Source organism: Eucyclogobius newberryi, unplaced genomic scaffold (genome assembly GCF_026437365.1).
Source record: "Eucyclogobius newberryi isolate DKJ021-1_F unplaced genomic scaffold, fEucNew1.0.hap1 SCAF_1, whole genome shotgun sequence".
Taxonomy (NCBI): Eukaryota; Metazoa; Chordata; class Actinopteri; order Gobiiformes; family Gobiidae; genus Eucyclogobius; species Eucyclogobius newberryi.
In genome coordinates this window covers 49682645-49698179 of record NW_027315723.1, presented here as the reverse complement: position 1 = coordinate 49698179, position 15535 = coordinate 49682645, and the positions used below count along the sequence as shown (strand labels likewise).

At 45.5% G+C, this 15535-nt stretch overlaps 1 protein-coding gene across 2 annotated transcripts; it reads left to right on the top strand.

Moving 5' to 3' along the window:
* Nucleotides 1-3160: 3160 nt before the first annotated feature.
* pcbp3 (poly(rC) binding protein 3) lies at nucleotides 3161-15297 on the top strand. Of its 2 annotated transcripts, none has more exons than XM_072448256.1 (12): nucleotides 3161-3297; nucleotides 3389-3412; nucleotides 3487-3519; nucleotides 3716-3832; nucleotides 6909-7040; nucleotides 7258-7386; nucleotides 8165-8308; nucleotides 11882-11923; nucleotides 13332-13407; nucleotides 14547-14605; nucleotides 14759-14928; nucleotides 15063-15297. In XM_072448256.1, the coding sequence occupies exons 1-12, from the start codon at nucleotides 3223-3225 to the stop codon at nucleotides 15115-15117; spliced, it is 1056 nt and encodes a 351-aa protein (XP_072304357.1). In that variant the 5' UTR covers nucleotides 3161-3222; the 3' UTR covers nucleotides 15118-15297. The 2 variants fall into 2 exon arrangements, with proteins under 2 accessions (XP_072304357.1, XP_072304350.1); XM_072448249.1 differs by having other exon boundaries at nucleotides 13329-13407.
* Nucleotides 15298-15535: the final 238 nt, after the last annotated feature.

Sequence of the window (15535 nt, the reverse complement as noted above, 5' to 3'; positions counted from 1 at the left end):
AGAGAGGGGGGAGAGAGGGGAGGAGAGGGGGGGAGGGGGGAGAGAGGGGAGAGAGGGGGGAGAGGGGGGAGAGGGGAGAGGGGAGGAGAGGGGGGGAGGGGGGGGAGAGGGGAGGAGAGGGGGGGAGGGGGGAGAGAGGGGAGAGAGGGGGGGAGAGGGGGGGAGAGGGGAGAGGGGAGAGAGGGGGAGAGAGGGGAGGAGAGGGGGGAGAGAGGGGGGAGAGAGGGGAGGAGAGGGGGGGAGGGGGGAGAGAGGGGAGAGAGGGGGGAGAGGGGGGAGAGGGGAGAGGGGAGGAGAGGGGGAGAGAGGGGAGGAGAGGGGGGAGAGAGGGGAGAGAGGGGGGGAGAGGGGGGGAGAGGGGGGGAGAGGGGAGAGAGGGGGAGAGAGGGGAGGAGAGGGGGGAGAGAGGGGGGAGAGAGGGGGGAGAGAGGGGAGGAGAGGGGGGGAGAGGGGAGAGAGGGGAGAGGGGGAGAGAGGGGAGGAGAGGGGGGAGAGAGGGGAGGAGAGGGGGGGAGGGCGGAGAGAGGGGAGAGAGGGGGGAGAGGGGGGGAGAGGGGAGAGAGGGGAGAGGGGAGAGAGGGGGGGAGGGGGGAGAGAGGGGAGGAGAGGGGGGAGAGAGGGGGGAGAGAGGGGAGGAGAGGGGGGGAGGGGGGAGAGGGGAGAGAGGGGAGAGGGTGATGAAGGTGGAGATGGGGGAGAGGGGGGTCAGATTGGGGGGATTGGAGGGACAGCTGGTTCAGAATCCTGGTTTTAAATGTGGACTTCTGTTGGCCCCGTCCCAGCGCCCGGATTAGACCAAGTGGACTCTGAATGAGACGAGCACAAATAACTGAACATTACAGTGGCTCTAACAGCGTACGGTGTTTATACTGCATTTACATACTTATACTGCATTTACATACTTATACTGCATTTACATACTTATACTGCATTTACATACTTATACTGCATTTACACATAAACATCTAATACAACAGAAGTCCACACACAGCAGCAGATGATTGTGCGCTGGACCAGTGGAGATAAAAGTGCAGTATCACGTTCAGCAGCTAGAGCTTTACGACGCAGTGAACGAGACCAAACGTGCATGTACACGTTGGGGCTCTAACGCATCCCAATTGTCCTTTTATTACATCTACTGCTGAATCTGTGACGCTGTCACATCTTCTCTTCTTTGTTTTACCATCATAAAGCAATTTATTTAGAATTTCTGGCAAAATGTAACACAGACACCGTGACTCTTTGAATAAAAATGTGGATACATTTTGATGGTCCTGAAGATGAGTCTCACCAAATTTCAGGTTAATAGGGCTAATGCCCTGAGGGGGAGGGGTTTGTGAAAGTCTAAAGTGTAAACATGTTCTGGCGATTTCCCCATTGGAATAACATGGGAGGTTTCTGTCATCGCTACGGCAACGCTGTAACAATTATGACATGGGTCTCATTGACTTTTTTTATTGTGAGGCCAAAATTGAATTTTGTGTAAAATTTCGCAAAACTAAACATTTAACCTCCATATAAAATCTGTAGGGGGCGCTGTCGTGCCATATTAATTAATTTCACTTCAAGTAGGTTTAGGGCAAAGAGTTTAACAACTGATTCTAATTTGACGTAATTTGGACTTTATCTGCGTAAACGGCAGCAAATTAAAAATTTGGGACATTTCTGAAATTCTAGCTACAGTTTGCAGCTTCGCCGCACAGAGACCGTGACAGGGTCAATGTGATGTCCCACTCCTCAGCTTTTTAGGACCAACGCCCTGGGAGGAGTTTGTAAAAGTACGACGTTTAGAAAAACCCAATATGGCCGACATTTGGTTGGGTGGACGGCGTTGCCGTAATAATATTTTTTACTTCTCTTGTCAACATCTACCTCTGCGCCAAATTTCATGATTCCTCGATCAGATTTTTTTGGTCATATCCCATCTCTCAAGGCATTTTTGGTGCATTTGGGGGCGCTGACGCGCCAATTTTTTAAATAAAAAAAAAGGAGATGAGCCAGAATGTAGAGAGGCACGATTTTCAGAGGTGTGCACATTTTTTTGACTTTTCATCAATGTTCACTGGGTGAAAAATAGGGGGGTTCGTCCCGAGAAGAAGAAGAAAGAAGAATAATATTCCGATGCGAAAACAATGTTTCCCATTTTTCAAATATCATAAACTATACATTTTCGGAAAGCGCTACCTCATGGTGTGGGTCCCTGGTCACTGACGGGTACTTTCGTTAATTTTGAGTGGGCTCCGCCCACTTTGTGTTTTGAGCCCTCTAAACAGTAATAATGTTCAATTTTTGCATTACATGTTTATATACACGGAACATGCAAGAGATGGGGAACGTATTCGTGAGCTACTTAGCACAAAGGAGCGCTTTATATGGGCGGTCATTATCCCCATGTTAAGTTCTTGTTTAGTGCGCACTTTTGCACGGGCTTCGCCCGTTTACAACGGTAATGTTCCATTTTCCTACTACTAATTAGTATGCATGAGTGGAGGAGTGCGTTTTCGTGCGCACTATGTGCAGCTATTCGCAGCCGGGCTTTGCACGGCCTTACGGAACTAATAGGGCTCTCGCCAGCTTGTGGCGCTCGGGCCTAAATATATATAAAATGACATGATTGGTCAAAACAAACTGCATGAATGTCTTCAAAATCCCTTAACCATTTGTTATTTGAAAATTGAGAAGAGAAAAGAAATGATTGACCATGAATTTACAAATGATCTTGGAAATGCATTCGAACATGACAGAACAGAAAGCATGTCTGTAGTGCCCTCGTCTGGCCATTGCCCAGTACTGCTGCTCTGACCCATTAAGTTTGATCAAAAATAAATATGACATTGGCACAATCAGTTTCTTCTATAACATTCAAACGTTTGATTCAAGCTGTTTGAGAACCAGGACTGAGTGGCCGACGCACTATTTTAGCTGTGATTTATCTGCAAGTGTGTGACAGAAACAGCAGACATTTTAAAGAGGCTCCTGTATTGTTTTGCTGTTATTAAATTCACGTCTAGTCTTTCAGTTGCTGAGCTCTGACACGTCTTTTCAAAAGTTGCAATAAGGAGAATCCTAAAATCATCTTAAGAACCTTAACAAACACTAACGAACCTAAAAGCCCACGCAAATGACTGACCCACACTGTGTCTGTCTGTCGCAGGTGACCGTTTGGCCTCCCCCACCATCACACTCAGTCACCTGATTGCCCTCACACACTCGACCACAGCCATGGAACCCATCAAGGTCCAATCAGAAGGCGGGCTCAACGTCACCCTGACCATTCGGCTGCTCATGCACGGCAAGGTACAGCACGTCTGGACATGGACATGATGGTGTCCAGAGGCAGCATGAGCTAACTCTGTGTGTGTGTGTGTGTGTGTGTGTGTGTTTTCAGGAGGTGGGCAGCATCATTGGAAAGGTAATATCAACACATCCACAGCAGATAAGGAGAAGGAGGGAGCAGAATGTTCAGATGTGTGTTTGTTTTTGCAGAAAGGAGAGACGGTGAAGAAAATGAGAGAGGATGTGAGTAAAGTATATGGACACACCTCAACAACAAAAGCATGCAGATATATAATAATACATTATTTGAATCATATCAAAATACTATAGTTATCTTATACTTAATAACATAATAACGTTCATGTTTTTTTATAATATCCAAGCTTAATTCCAAGAGTGTCCCACTTTCTTTTTTACAGTCACTTTTATGTGTGCACAGAGCGGGGCCCGCATCAACATCTCAGAGGGAAACTGCCCCGAGAGGATCGTCACCATCACTGGACCCACAGACGCCATCTTCAAAGCCTTCGCTATGATCGCTTACAAGTTCGAGGAGGTAACGATCGATCCTCTGACTGAATACTGTCAGGTATTATAGTATAGTACAGTACATATACTGTCAAGTATTATAGTATAGTACAGTATATATACTGCCAAGTGTGCGAGGTGGGAGGGAGTATGGACGTGCCCTTGAGCAGGACATGACAGCGGACAGTGCAAAGGCTCGGTGCAGGTTGGAGTACACAAGGACACTCTTCTTTATCCTGTGTACAGAGGTGGGCAGGGGGCCAAAAGGAAGGCCCCTGCAAGGCTCAGGAACAGACTGAACTGCATCCTGGGATATTTGCACACGCACAACCAAATACAGTCAGAACACAACCAAATAGAGCACAACCAAATACAGTCAGAGCACAACCAAATACAGTCAGAGCACAACCAAATACAGTCAGAGCACAACCAAATACAGTCAGAGCACAACCAAATACAGTCAGAGCACAACCAAATAGAGCACAACCAAATACAGTCAGAGCACAACCAAATACAGTCAGAGCACAACCAAATACAGTCAGAGCACAACCAAATACAGTCAGAGCACAACCAAATACAGTCAGAGCACAACCAAATACAGTCAGAGCACAACCAAATACAGTCAGAGCACAACCAAATACAGTCAGAGCACAACCAAATACAGTCAGAGCACAACCAAATACAGTCAGAACACAACCAAATACAGTCAGAACACAACCAAATACAGTCAGAACACAAACACAACCAAATACAGTCAGAACACAACCAAATACAGTCAGAGCACAACCAAATACAGTCAGAACACAACCAAATACAGTCAGAGCACAACCAAATACAGTCAGAACACAACCAAATACAGTCAGAACACAACCAAATACAGTCAGAACACAACCAAATACAGTCAGAGCACAACCAAATACAGTCAAAGCACAACCAAATACAGTCAGAACACAACCAAATACAGTCAGAACACAAACACAACCAAATACAGTCAGAACACAACCAAATACAGTCAGAGCACAACCAAATACAGTCAGAGCACAACCAAATACAGTCAGAACACAACCAAATACAGTCAGAACACAACCAAATACAGTCAGAACACAACCAAATACAGTCAGAGCACAACCAAATACAGTCAGAACATAACCAAATACAGTCAGAACACAACCAAATACAGTCAGAACACAACCAAATACAGTCAGAGCACAACCAAATACAGTCAGAGCACAACCAAATACAGTCAGAACACAACCAAATACAGTCAGAACACAACCAAATACAGTCAGAGCACAACCAAATACAGTCAGAACACAACCAAATACAGTCAGAGCACAACCAAATACAGTCAGAACACAACCAAATACAGTCAGAACACAACCAAATACAGTCAGAACACAACCAAATACAGCCAGAACACAACCAAATGCAGTCAGAGCACAACCAAATACAGTCAGAACACAACCAAATACAGTCAGAACACAACCAAATACAGTCAGAGCACAACCAAATACAGTCAGAACACAACCAAATACAGTCAGAGCACAACCAAATACAGTCAGAACACAACCAAATACAGTCAGAACACAACCAAATACAGTCAGAACACAACCAAATACAGCCAGAACACAACCAAATGCAGTCAGAGCACAACCAAATACAGTCAGAGCACAACCAAATACAGTCAGAACACAACCAAATACAGTCAGAGCACAACCAAATACAGTCAGAGCACAACCAAATGCAGTCAGAGCACAACCAAATACAGTCAGAGCACAACCAAATACAGTCAGAACACAACCAAATACAGTCAGAACATAACCAAATACAGTCAGAACACAACCAAATACAGTCAGAACACAGCCAAATACAGTCAGAACACAACCAAATACAGTCAGAACACAACCAAATACAGTCAGAGCACAACCAAATACAGTCAGAACACAACCAAATACAGTCAGAGCACAACCAAATACAGTCAGAACACAACCAAATACAGTCAGAACACAACCAAATACAGTCAGAACACAACCAAATACAGTCAGAACACAACCAAATACAGTCAGAACACAACCAAATACAGTCAGAACACAACCAAATACAGTCAGAACACAACCAAATACAGTCAGAGCACAACCAAATACAGTCAGAACACAACCAAATACAGTCAGAACACAACCAAATACAGTCAGAGCACAACCAAATACAGTCAGAACATAACCAAATACAGTCAGAACACAACCAAATACAGTCAGAACACAACCAAATACAGTCAGAACACAACCAAATACAGTCAGAACACAACCAAATACAGTCAGAACACAACCAAATACAGTCAGAACACAACCAAATACAGTCAGAACACAACCAAATACAGTCAGAACACAACCAAATACAGTCAGACCACTTAAAGGAGGAACTCATCACTTCACTCTCTGCGATTAAAAAGCCACACACAGCTGGTCATTTTAGACACAAAGTAATAGTATTTTCTATATGTAACCATGTGTGTGTGTGTGTGTGTGTGTGTGTGTGTGTTTGTTTGTCCTGATAAAGCTCAAGATTGTTCTAAAACTTCAGGGTCAAAGGTCAAATTTTGTCCCATTTGTGATTTTTTGTCTAGTTTTGATACTTTTAGTATCAATTAAATACTTTTGACAACCCTAAACTTCAGCCTAGTGGGTCAAATGCGCTGCTCTGTGACAGTGAAGTGCAATGATAAAAAGGTGCTAAAGAGCAAATAAGTGGACAAAATGTGTGTGAACTGTGTAATAACAAACCGCCCCTGAAAGTTGAACATGTGAGTAAGATAAGATAAGATAAGATATTCCTTTATTGTCCACACAGGGGGAAATTTAATTGATACAACACAGTAGATACAGAAGAAAAGGACAGATAACAGATTATAGGAAGTTTTAAAAACTCTAGTAAAGTATCTTCAAGAGTAAAGTATGTTCCCCAGAGTGGAATGAACTGGTTATCCTCCAATTAGGGTGAAAATTCGACCCACTGCACCACTGTTCCTTCCTCCATAGTAAATACTCAAAGTAAAGGTTATATACTGACAGAATTTAAATACCTGTAATGTCCTTTGTTCTCTGCAGGATATTATCAACTCGATGAGTAACAGCCCGGCCACCAGTAAGCCGCCCGTGACCCTGCGCCTGGTGGTGCCGGCCAGCCAGTGCGGCTCGCTCATCGGCAAGGGCGGCTCCAAGATCAAGGAAATGAGGGAGGTATGTGCCCCTCTTTCTCTTTTCATGCTTTATTTTACAGTTTGTTAAATCCTCTGAACTATTGCCCTCTGGAGGACACAGCAGAAGACGACAGTATAATCTCTTCTGTGTTTTATCCGCTCAGATTAAAATCATATTTCAACCGAGAGCGACAACAGACGTAGTGATGCTGCGTCGTGTATTATATAACTATATATAGTTGAATATGTATTTGCAGTCCACCGGGGCGCAGGTGCAGGTGGCCGGGGACATGCTGCCTAACTCCACAGAGAGGGCCGTGACCATCTCAGGGGCCCCTGAAGCCATCATCCAATGTGTCAAACAAATCTGTGTGGTCATGCTCGAGGTAACGTGCTGAACAGACATCGTATATTATTAATGTTCATGATATTAATGTTTATGATACTGGTAAAAGACTGTTCACTTTTGTGGCGTTATGAGACTCTTGATCCTTTTGAAGATCCAACAAACATCAGACAGTCAACAATCAGAAACAGTCTCACACGCTAAAGCTACATTCACCACAACGACTAATGTGGCTAGGGTTTCTAATCTCGATATTGGAGGCCCTATAGGCGGGGGCCCTGTGCATATGCAAAGCCTCCTTATGGCAGCAACTGGTACTACTTCCAAATAGGAGTGGTCACAGTAGTGTCTATAGTCGTTTCTACACAACTATTTCTCACATTTGTCAATAGTGAATTTGTTCTATTAAATAAAGTGTTCACTTTAGTCGTTAATCAGACACCAACATAGTTACATAATGTTGCCATTTTATGTTTGATTATGAAAAACATGGACTAAATCTAAGTGATGGAGACCTGCAAAAGTCTGCTCTTGTTTATGCATTAACTCTCCTGAACTATCTGCAGCCACCTCGTCACGGGGCCTTGATCTCCCCCTCAGCCCGGGACATTGGGACATTTGTCACATGATTGTAAGTCCACAGATACGGGCTGGTGCCGCCTGTAAAGTCCTCTTTACCCAGTCGAAGTGGTGTTCCAGGTACTCGGGCCCCGCCTTCAGCATGTGCACACAGGAGCACAGTCCCCTTCCAGCACTGTTCGACTTTCTGTTCTAACACACTCTCTCCCCCACTCTTCTCCCCTCTGCCCCACCCACAGTCCCCACCCAAAGGTGCCACCATCCCGTACCGCCCCAAGCCTGCCTCCACCCCTGTCATTTTTTCAGGTGGCCAGGTAAGGGCAGATCCGCTGGCGGCGTCCACGGCAAACCTCAGCCTCTTACTGCAGCACCAGCCACTGCCTGTTAGTGTCACGCCAGGTTCTACTCACCCCCACCCTCACTGTCACCCCCACCACCCCCTAGTTAGAGCATGAGATGGGTGCTACCGCCATCCATCAGGCCAAGTCCCCACTCAGACAAATGCCAACACTTATGATACTTTTATGTTTGGTACCAACAAAGCTGTCATTGCACCAGTGAGATCGATGGCAGGTTCAGATCCCAAAGTCAGGACTCAAAAATGCAAAGTATGTGCTGCGTAGTTGTGGTTTTCTCTTGCTCTGAACATGGATCCACAGCAGGACTCACTCATCCAAAGCCCTCACTCACAGGCAAAAGAGTGTAACCATGTATCACCATGAACATCAGGTTCAAAGGTCACTAAACCGTTCTTAAAGCTTTTGAGTGACATAATTCTATTTATTTTGGCTAATCTCTATCTCACAATAAAGTTAGAAGATCAAACAATCCCCAATCGACTCGTCACTCCATTTAAGTCTGAAGTCTGCCTTTGACTGCCCCCGACAACAATTCATCCCATGACCTGTCTTTAAGGTCAGATACATGGAACGTTAAATTGAAAACTATAATCCAGACACAGAAGTACATGTGTGTGGCCGTCCCGTCAGGTCAGTCCATGGTCACTCATGATAAACGTCCCTGTGGACACTAGCCTTCAATACCCTGGCACACACCTGCACCCTCCAGGTCAAGCTGAAGGAGCTAACTCCAGGTATGACCTCCTGTCTAAGTGCAGCAAGTGAGGTGAAGGTCACAAGGTGTCCTGATATATTTCAGTGTCTGTGGATGATGTCAGACCATATCGCAGTGCAAGTTCTATAGCATCAGACTGTAGTGTACAGACTGTAGTGCACAGACTGTAGTGCACAGACTGTAGTGTACAGACTGTAGTGCACAGACTGTAGTGCACAGACTGTAGTGTACAGACTGTAGTGCACAGACTGTAGTGCACAGACTGTAGTGTACAGACTGTAGTGCACAGACTGTAGTGCACAGACTGTAGTGCACAGACTGTAGTGCACAGACTGTAGTGTACAGACTGTAATGCACAGACTGTAGTGCACAGACTGTAGTGTACAGACTGTAGTGTACAGACTGTAGTGCACAGACTGTAGTGCACAGACTGTAGTGTACAGACTGTAGTGCACAGACTGTAGTGCACAGACTGTAGTGCACAGACTGTAGTGCACAGACTGTAGTGTACAGACTGTAATGCACAGACTGTAGTGCACAGACTGTAGTGCACAGACTGTAGTGCACAGACTGTAGTGCACAGACTGTAGTGCACAGACTGTAGTGTACAGACTGTAGTGCACAGACTGTAGTGCACAGACTGTAGTGCACAGACTGTAGTGTACAGACTGTAGTGCACAGACTGTAGGGCACAGACTGTAGGGCACAGACTGTAGTGCACAGACTGTAGTGCACAGACTGTAGTGCACAGACTGTAATGCACAGACTGTAGTGCACAGACTGTAGGGCACAGACTGTAGTGCACAGACTGTAGGGCACAGACTGTAGGGCACAGACTGTAGTGCACAGACTGTAGTGCACAGACTGTAGGGCACAGACTGTAGGGCACAGACTGTAGGGCACAGACTGTAGTGCACAGACTGTAGTTAACTGAACATATCACATACATATGGTATGACAGAGGGACTTGTTCTCTTGCTTTTGAACCTGCAGATATTTAACGACAAAACAGAAGCACAAGGTTCTGTGAAAGTCACAGTTAAAAACACTTGATAGTGATGGTTCTGGACTGACAGCTAGATTTATAGCTCTATTCTGACCTCCCAGGCTTTTATTAAAAAGACACTGTCTCAATAGGTCAAAGCATTTACTTCTCTAGAACATCTTTTCTGTCACTCACCCTCCGGTCACACCCACTGTCACTGTCCTCTACTCGATTCAACTGGATCTGACCGATGAGTTGAATGTGGGATGCATGTGATCATATACTATACACTTACACTATTCCTTTGTATTGTCTGTGATAAAGAGGAGTGCGAGATGACATTCTGAGATACAGCAGGCCAAAATGTTTATGTCAGGAGTTTTATCATAATTTGTGTGTTCAAGTTGTCTCTAACATCATTTATGATACATTTGCGTATCGGCATCGGTGGCATACTTTGCTTAAGACATTAGATCATAGACTCTTATTTGTGCTCGGAAAATGTGGCTTAATTTCATACTGGGAAACATTCTAAGAAAAGAAATACATAAAGTCTCAGTCTTCGCTGAAATTTCCCACAGTAACATTAAACGCATCTATCTCCATGGAGACAAACATTAAACACCAGGCCAAGTTACGGGTCAGGGGCCTCAACTACAAAGGACTGCGTAGGAAATGTGTGTGCTCTAAGTAGCCACTAGGGGCGCGCGCAACCCAAACCCGGCGTGCGACGTCCACCTGCAGCTGGGATCTCGCTCATGAACCCACGTCCTGTCATGTCCTCTCCACGCCTCCAAACACCAGGAAAGAGCCATGAAAGGTGAGCTATAATGAGACCTGAACATGAGCCGATGATCAGTTTGTCAGAGACACGCGGGACACAGAGGGAGGGGCTCGCGGGACACAGAGGGAGGGGCTCGCGGGACACAGAGGGAGGGGCTCGCGGGACACAGAGGGAGGGGCACACTCTCCAGTAGCAGACACACAAATACACCTTTAAAAACACAGAATAAATGGTGTTTTAGTAGTCAATATTAAACACTACCAGGAAACGTGTGCGCATGCGCTGTGACCTCTGAACCTGCTGTCAGTATAAATGTGAGCGTTCGGGGCCTTACCTGTATCTCCCAAAGACCCCTGGGTCCTTTTACCTCCCCGGCTTTGTACACTTCATTATTTTGCAGATATGTTTCTGATGATCAGAAGTTAGTTAAACAACATCATTTAACAACACAGAGTGCTGTTTGTGTAGGATACTGTTTGCTCTTCATGTGGGGGGAGCTGGGACTTTGCATATTAGATATTTTGTGTTAATCCACTAAATATTGAACTCCCCAAATCTGCTCGCCCTTAAAACGCACACTACTGCATGACACTGTGCTAAACACGTTACACAAAATATAAATACTTATTACAGTTGTAAGTGGCATAACGTCATTTGATTGAATTGCGATGACCCTGTGATGACAGCTCCCCTGGTGGTTCAGATTCTGTACTTCAGTTAAAGCTCAAACACAGACACAGCGTTTACCCTCCCCCTCCTCATCAGGTGCATCAGAACATGGTGGAGAAGCCTCTGAGCCCTGTCCACGCGCTGGGACACACTGTGGACAATAGTCCTCTGTATCCTGGGAGACCGAAGAAGCACTATAATACAAACCTTTGACGCTGCTACATTTTCTGAGCCATGTTAAATTAGGACTATAATTGGAAATATGCCACTAATAATAATAACGCTTCATGATGCCACCGTGGCAAACATTGTTATGGAATAAAATCCACATTTTCTCCACTCCTCTTTACATTAGCACTTTGTAACTACAGTTGAAAAATGTTGTGTCACACTGAGTTGATCTAATATTGAATTTAATATATTTATCTTTTCTATTCTTTGCAGGCATACACGATCCAGGGACAGTACGCCATCCCTCACCCTGACGTGAGTGCCTCCTAAAGACCACCCTCTCTCTGAGACAGGCCTACACCTATACTCCCTCATTAATATTACCATATAATATTAATACCGTACTGTGTTTAATATGTATCTTCTATCTCTTCTATCTCCTGCCTCCCTTCCCTTTTTAATTCTCATGGGACTTGGACAATCCATATTTTGAGTTGGAACCATTTTTGCAGAAATGAAGAGTACTTAGCCCGTTGTCTTTCTTAAGGGGCCTTCACACCGCGGCGGCCGAAGCGTCTGATTTACATTCAAAGTCTATGTAAACGCGCTTTGAGCGCGTAGTGCGTTTCCCGTGGCACGATTCTTTGTTTTTGCTGCGCGATTGGTGCGTTTTCATACGCTCTCGACGCTTTGGGCGCGTATGAGGCGCCCGAAGCGCCCAAAGTAGCCGGCGCGACATGTTCAGATTTGTTCAGGTTTCTACAGCAGATGCTCCGTAGCAGCCAATCAGAGATGACGTGCTGCACGACCCGGAAAAAGACCCAAAACAAACCCCGCAAGATAAAAAAAATCCTTAAAACGCAGCTCTTGGAGCAAATAATGATCTTGACTAAACTCTGCTCAGCTCTGAAGTATATGCGGGTCCCAGACGGGCCCCGGGGCCCATCACCTCCGCTTTTGGACTTTGTAACGTTAATAAACCAAAGCCATGGTCCAACATTAAACTCCATTTACACCACAAGAAAAGCAACACAGCACAACTCCTCCACTGAGCATGTGCACAGGACCACTCAGCTGCTGAGTGTATTTTACGGACATGAGTCCGGGGCGTCGAGAACGCGCGTCCGGTGCGTTTGTCTTTCAAATGTACACGCGCTCAAATTCTGCGTAGGGCGCGATTGGGCCGCCGCGGTTTGTACGAGGCTTAAGCCTCGACACATTAAGTCTATATCCGGAATGCTCTACTGCCTCATGGTTGTTACCCTTTACTTGTTGCTATTAGCATTAGCTGGTGTTCTCATGTTCCTGATGCTTCCTGACCTAAAGGGTCTTAGATTTAAGCATCTAATGCTTGATGTTTCCTCAGAAGAGCATTAGAAATGATAAAGGAAGCAGAATCCCCCTGGTTCTAAAATATATTCCAAACCACTGAGCAAAGAACAAGAAGACATTTAGACCAGGCATTAAGGCCACTGACAGTAGTGTAGACATGGTTAGTCTGGATGTAGAAGGTGTTGCTAACTCAAGTCCTCTATGAGCGCCTTCTCTCAACTCTCTTTGACTTTGTCCTGTGTAGTACTTCTCCTTGTCCTCTCTTTGCTGTTGTAGTAACTGGACAGTGTCTCTATATCTGTGGATGAATGAATGACTGGGTGAATGCTTTGGAGTTTTTAACCATGTGGACCTTATAGCTCTGCTGTCCTCCTCCTCCCCCCCTCAGCAGTTGAGCAAGCTCCACCAGTTGGCTATGCAGCAAACCCCTTTTACCCCCCTCGGACAGACCACCCCTGCCTTCCCCGGTACGTACCCACCCACACTCGTCCTGTACCAAAGCTCCTGTCTGGACCTTACACAACACACTCTGTCTGTCCTCTCTACTGTGGTGGGCATGGCCTGCTGGTGGTCTGCTCTGGCTAGTGTTGAGGTCGCTGCTGTTATATCTTCTGTCCTCTGTTAAATCTAAACCTCTGGACAAGCTTTAGCACAAGTTAAAGCCCCATTTTCAGTACACTATGGCATGGGTTGGTTGGTACTTCTGAGCCCCGGTTTGAAATGACCAAGTGCTCCTCCTCAGTCATAATTCATATTCTGCGCCTTCTACAAGCGACAGCACACATCACAGACAAACATGGCACACTCCTGTCAATCAGGGACTCTCGGACAAACAGTCCACATGTCTGCAGTGAGGAAAATCTATTGGGGAAATTGATTGCAAAGCCAGTCCAGAGTCTGCTTTGCTAAATTAAAAAGGAGACCCAATACAGTACGGGTGGGCACTCTTCTGGACCTGTTTTAATCCACAAGGCCGCACGTTTTTGGATGTTAAATATTATAACATACATGTTATTTTGTGTGTCTATGTCTCTGTATTAACCCTGCGACTAGCTGGGTGTCCAGGGTGTGCCCCGCCTAAGGCCCAAAGTCATTGGGATAGGCTCCAGTCGCCTGCGACCCCTAAAGGGAACAAGCGGAAGAAGATGAAAAACATTATATTTTACAGTGGCTTATATTTGACTGAAATTTGCTTATGAGCATTTGTTACACCAACGATCGCTTTGGCCCTTCGACACATAATTGGATGCAAGTTTGGCCCTTAGGAAAAAAAATATTTTATAATTATTGGCTGGAGAGGTCAAGACTCACAAAGGGAATGTACTTTGAGCTAAAGCCCTGGAGGTCCCTTTGACCTTTGAACATGCAAAAAAGCCACACAACTGAAACAAACCAACATCATGACTTGAAAGCGCCTCCTGTTCCACTGCCCTCCAACAGTCCTGACCAAACCGTGCTGTACTGACCCAATATGTACCACTCAGAGGACAAAACCAATCCTCTAGCCTTGATCTTAACTCCAGTGTTGTGCAGGAAGAATCTTCATTTATAAATATAGGTGATGAGTTCTTTTGTACCAAACTGTTCTCTATGTTGTGCTCTGCAGCAGCAGGTCTGGATGCCAGTAACCAGGCCAGTACTCATGAACTCACCATTCCCAATGATGTGAGTACGTTTCAGTGGATACGGAATATAATGTAATGGAAGGGTTATTGCTGTCATTCTTTAGCTCAAATAAGGTTTCTGTGTGAGATAGAGGTGAAATGTGTTATCTTATTTCTCTGCTGAGTCTAAGTGGCCCCTCCATGTTCTTCCCAGCTAATAGGCTGCATAATCGGACGCCAGGGAACCAAAATCAACGAGATCCGTCAGATGTCTGGGGCGCAGATCAAAATTGCTAACGCTATGGAAGGGTCATCGGAGCGCCAGATAACCATCACAGGGACCCCCGCTAACATCAGCCTGGCCCAGTACCTCATCAACGCGAGGTATGTATCCTATACCACCCAGGTTCTGTCTGTGCCACCGTTTATGTAAAGATAAAAGTCATTTCTTTTGGTAAAGCTCAAAACGGTGTAAAAATGAGCGTTTGTCAATGGTTGACTCCACTATGTCGCTGTAGGTTCCGAGATGTTGCCGCCATGTGGAACGACCCATCTTCCATGACCACATCATAAGCTCCCTGTTTGGCTTCTCCGTTTGGCCCTTTCAATATCGACCAGCGCGCTCCTGACCACGCCCTCTGGACTCTGACTGCGGTTCTTCGGAAAGCTGACCCCCTCTTGCCTGGGCACCTCCTTGACCAGGACAGGCCGGACGTCAGCATTTCCAGAACCACGAAAAATACCATTATTTACGTAGAAGTTCTCTGTTGATTAGGTTTATTGCAAACTGTTGAAGCATGTTGAATGTTTTTAGGAACAACTTGTGTTTGGGTTCTTCTTCTGTTGCCTCTCTCTTTTCTGTCAGTGCTGCGTATTTGTTTTCTAAAATAGTAAAATACCAAACTTTGTAGAGAATAGTTTTGCATCTTTCAGCTGCTCAGTGATGCTATCGGCAGAGTGTGGTGGGATGTAGCTCAATTAAGAACATTTT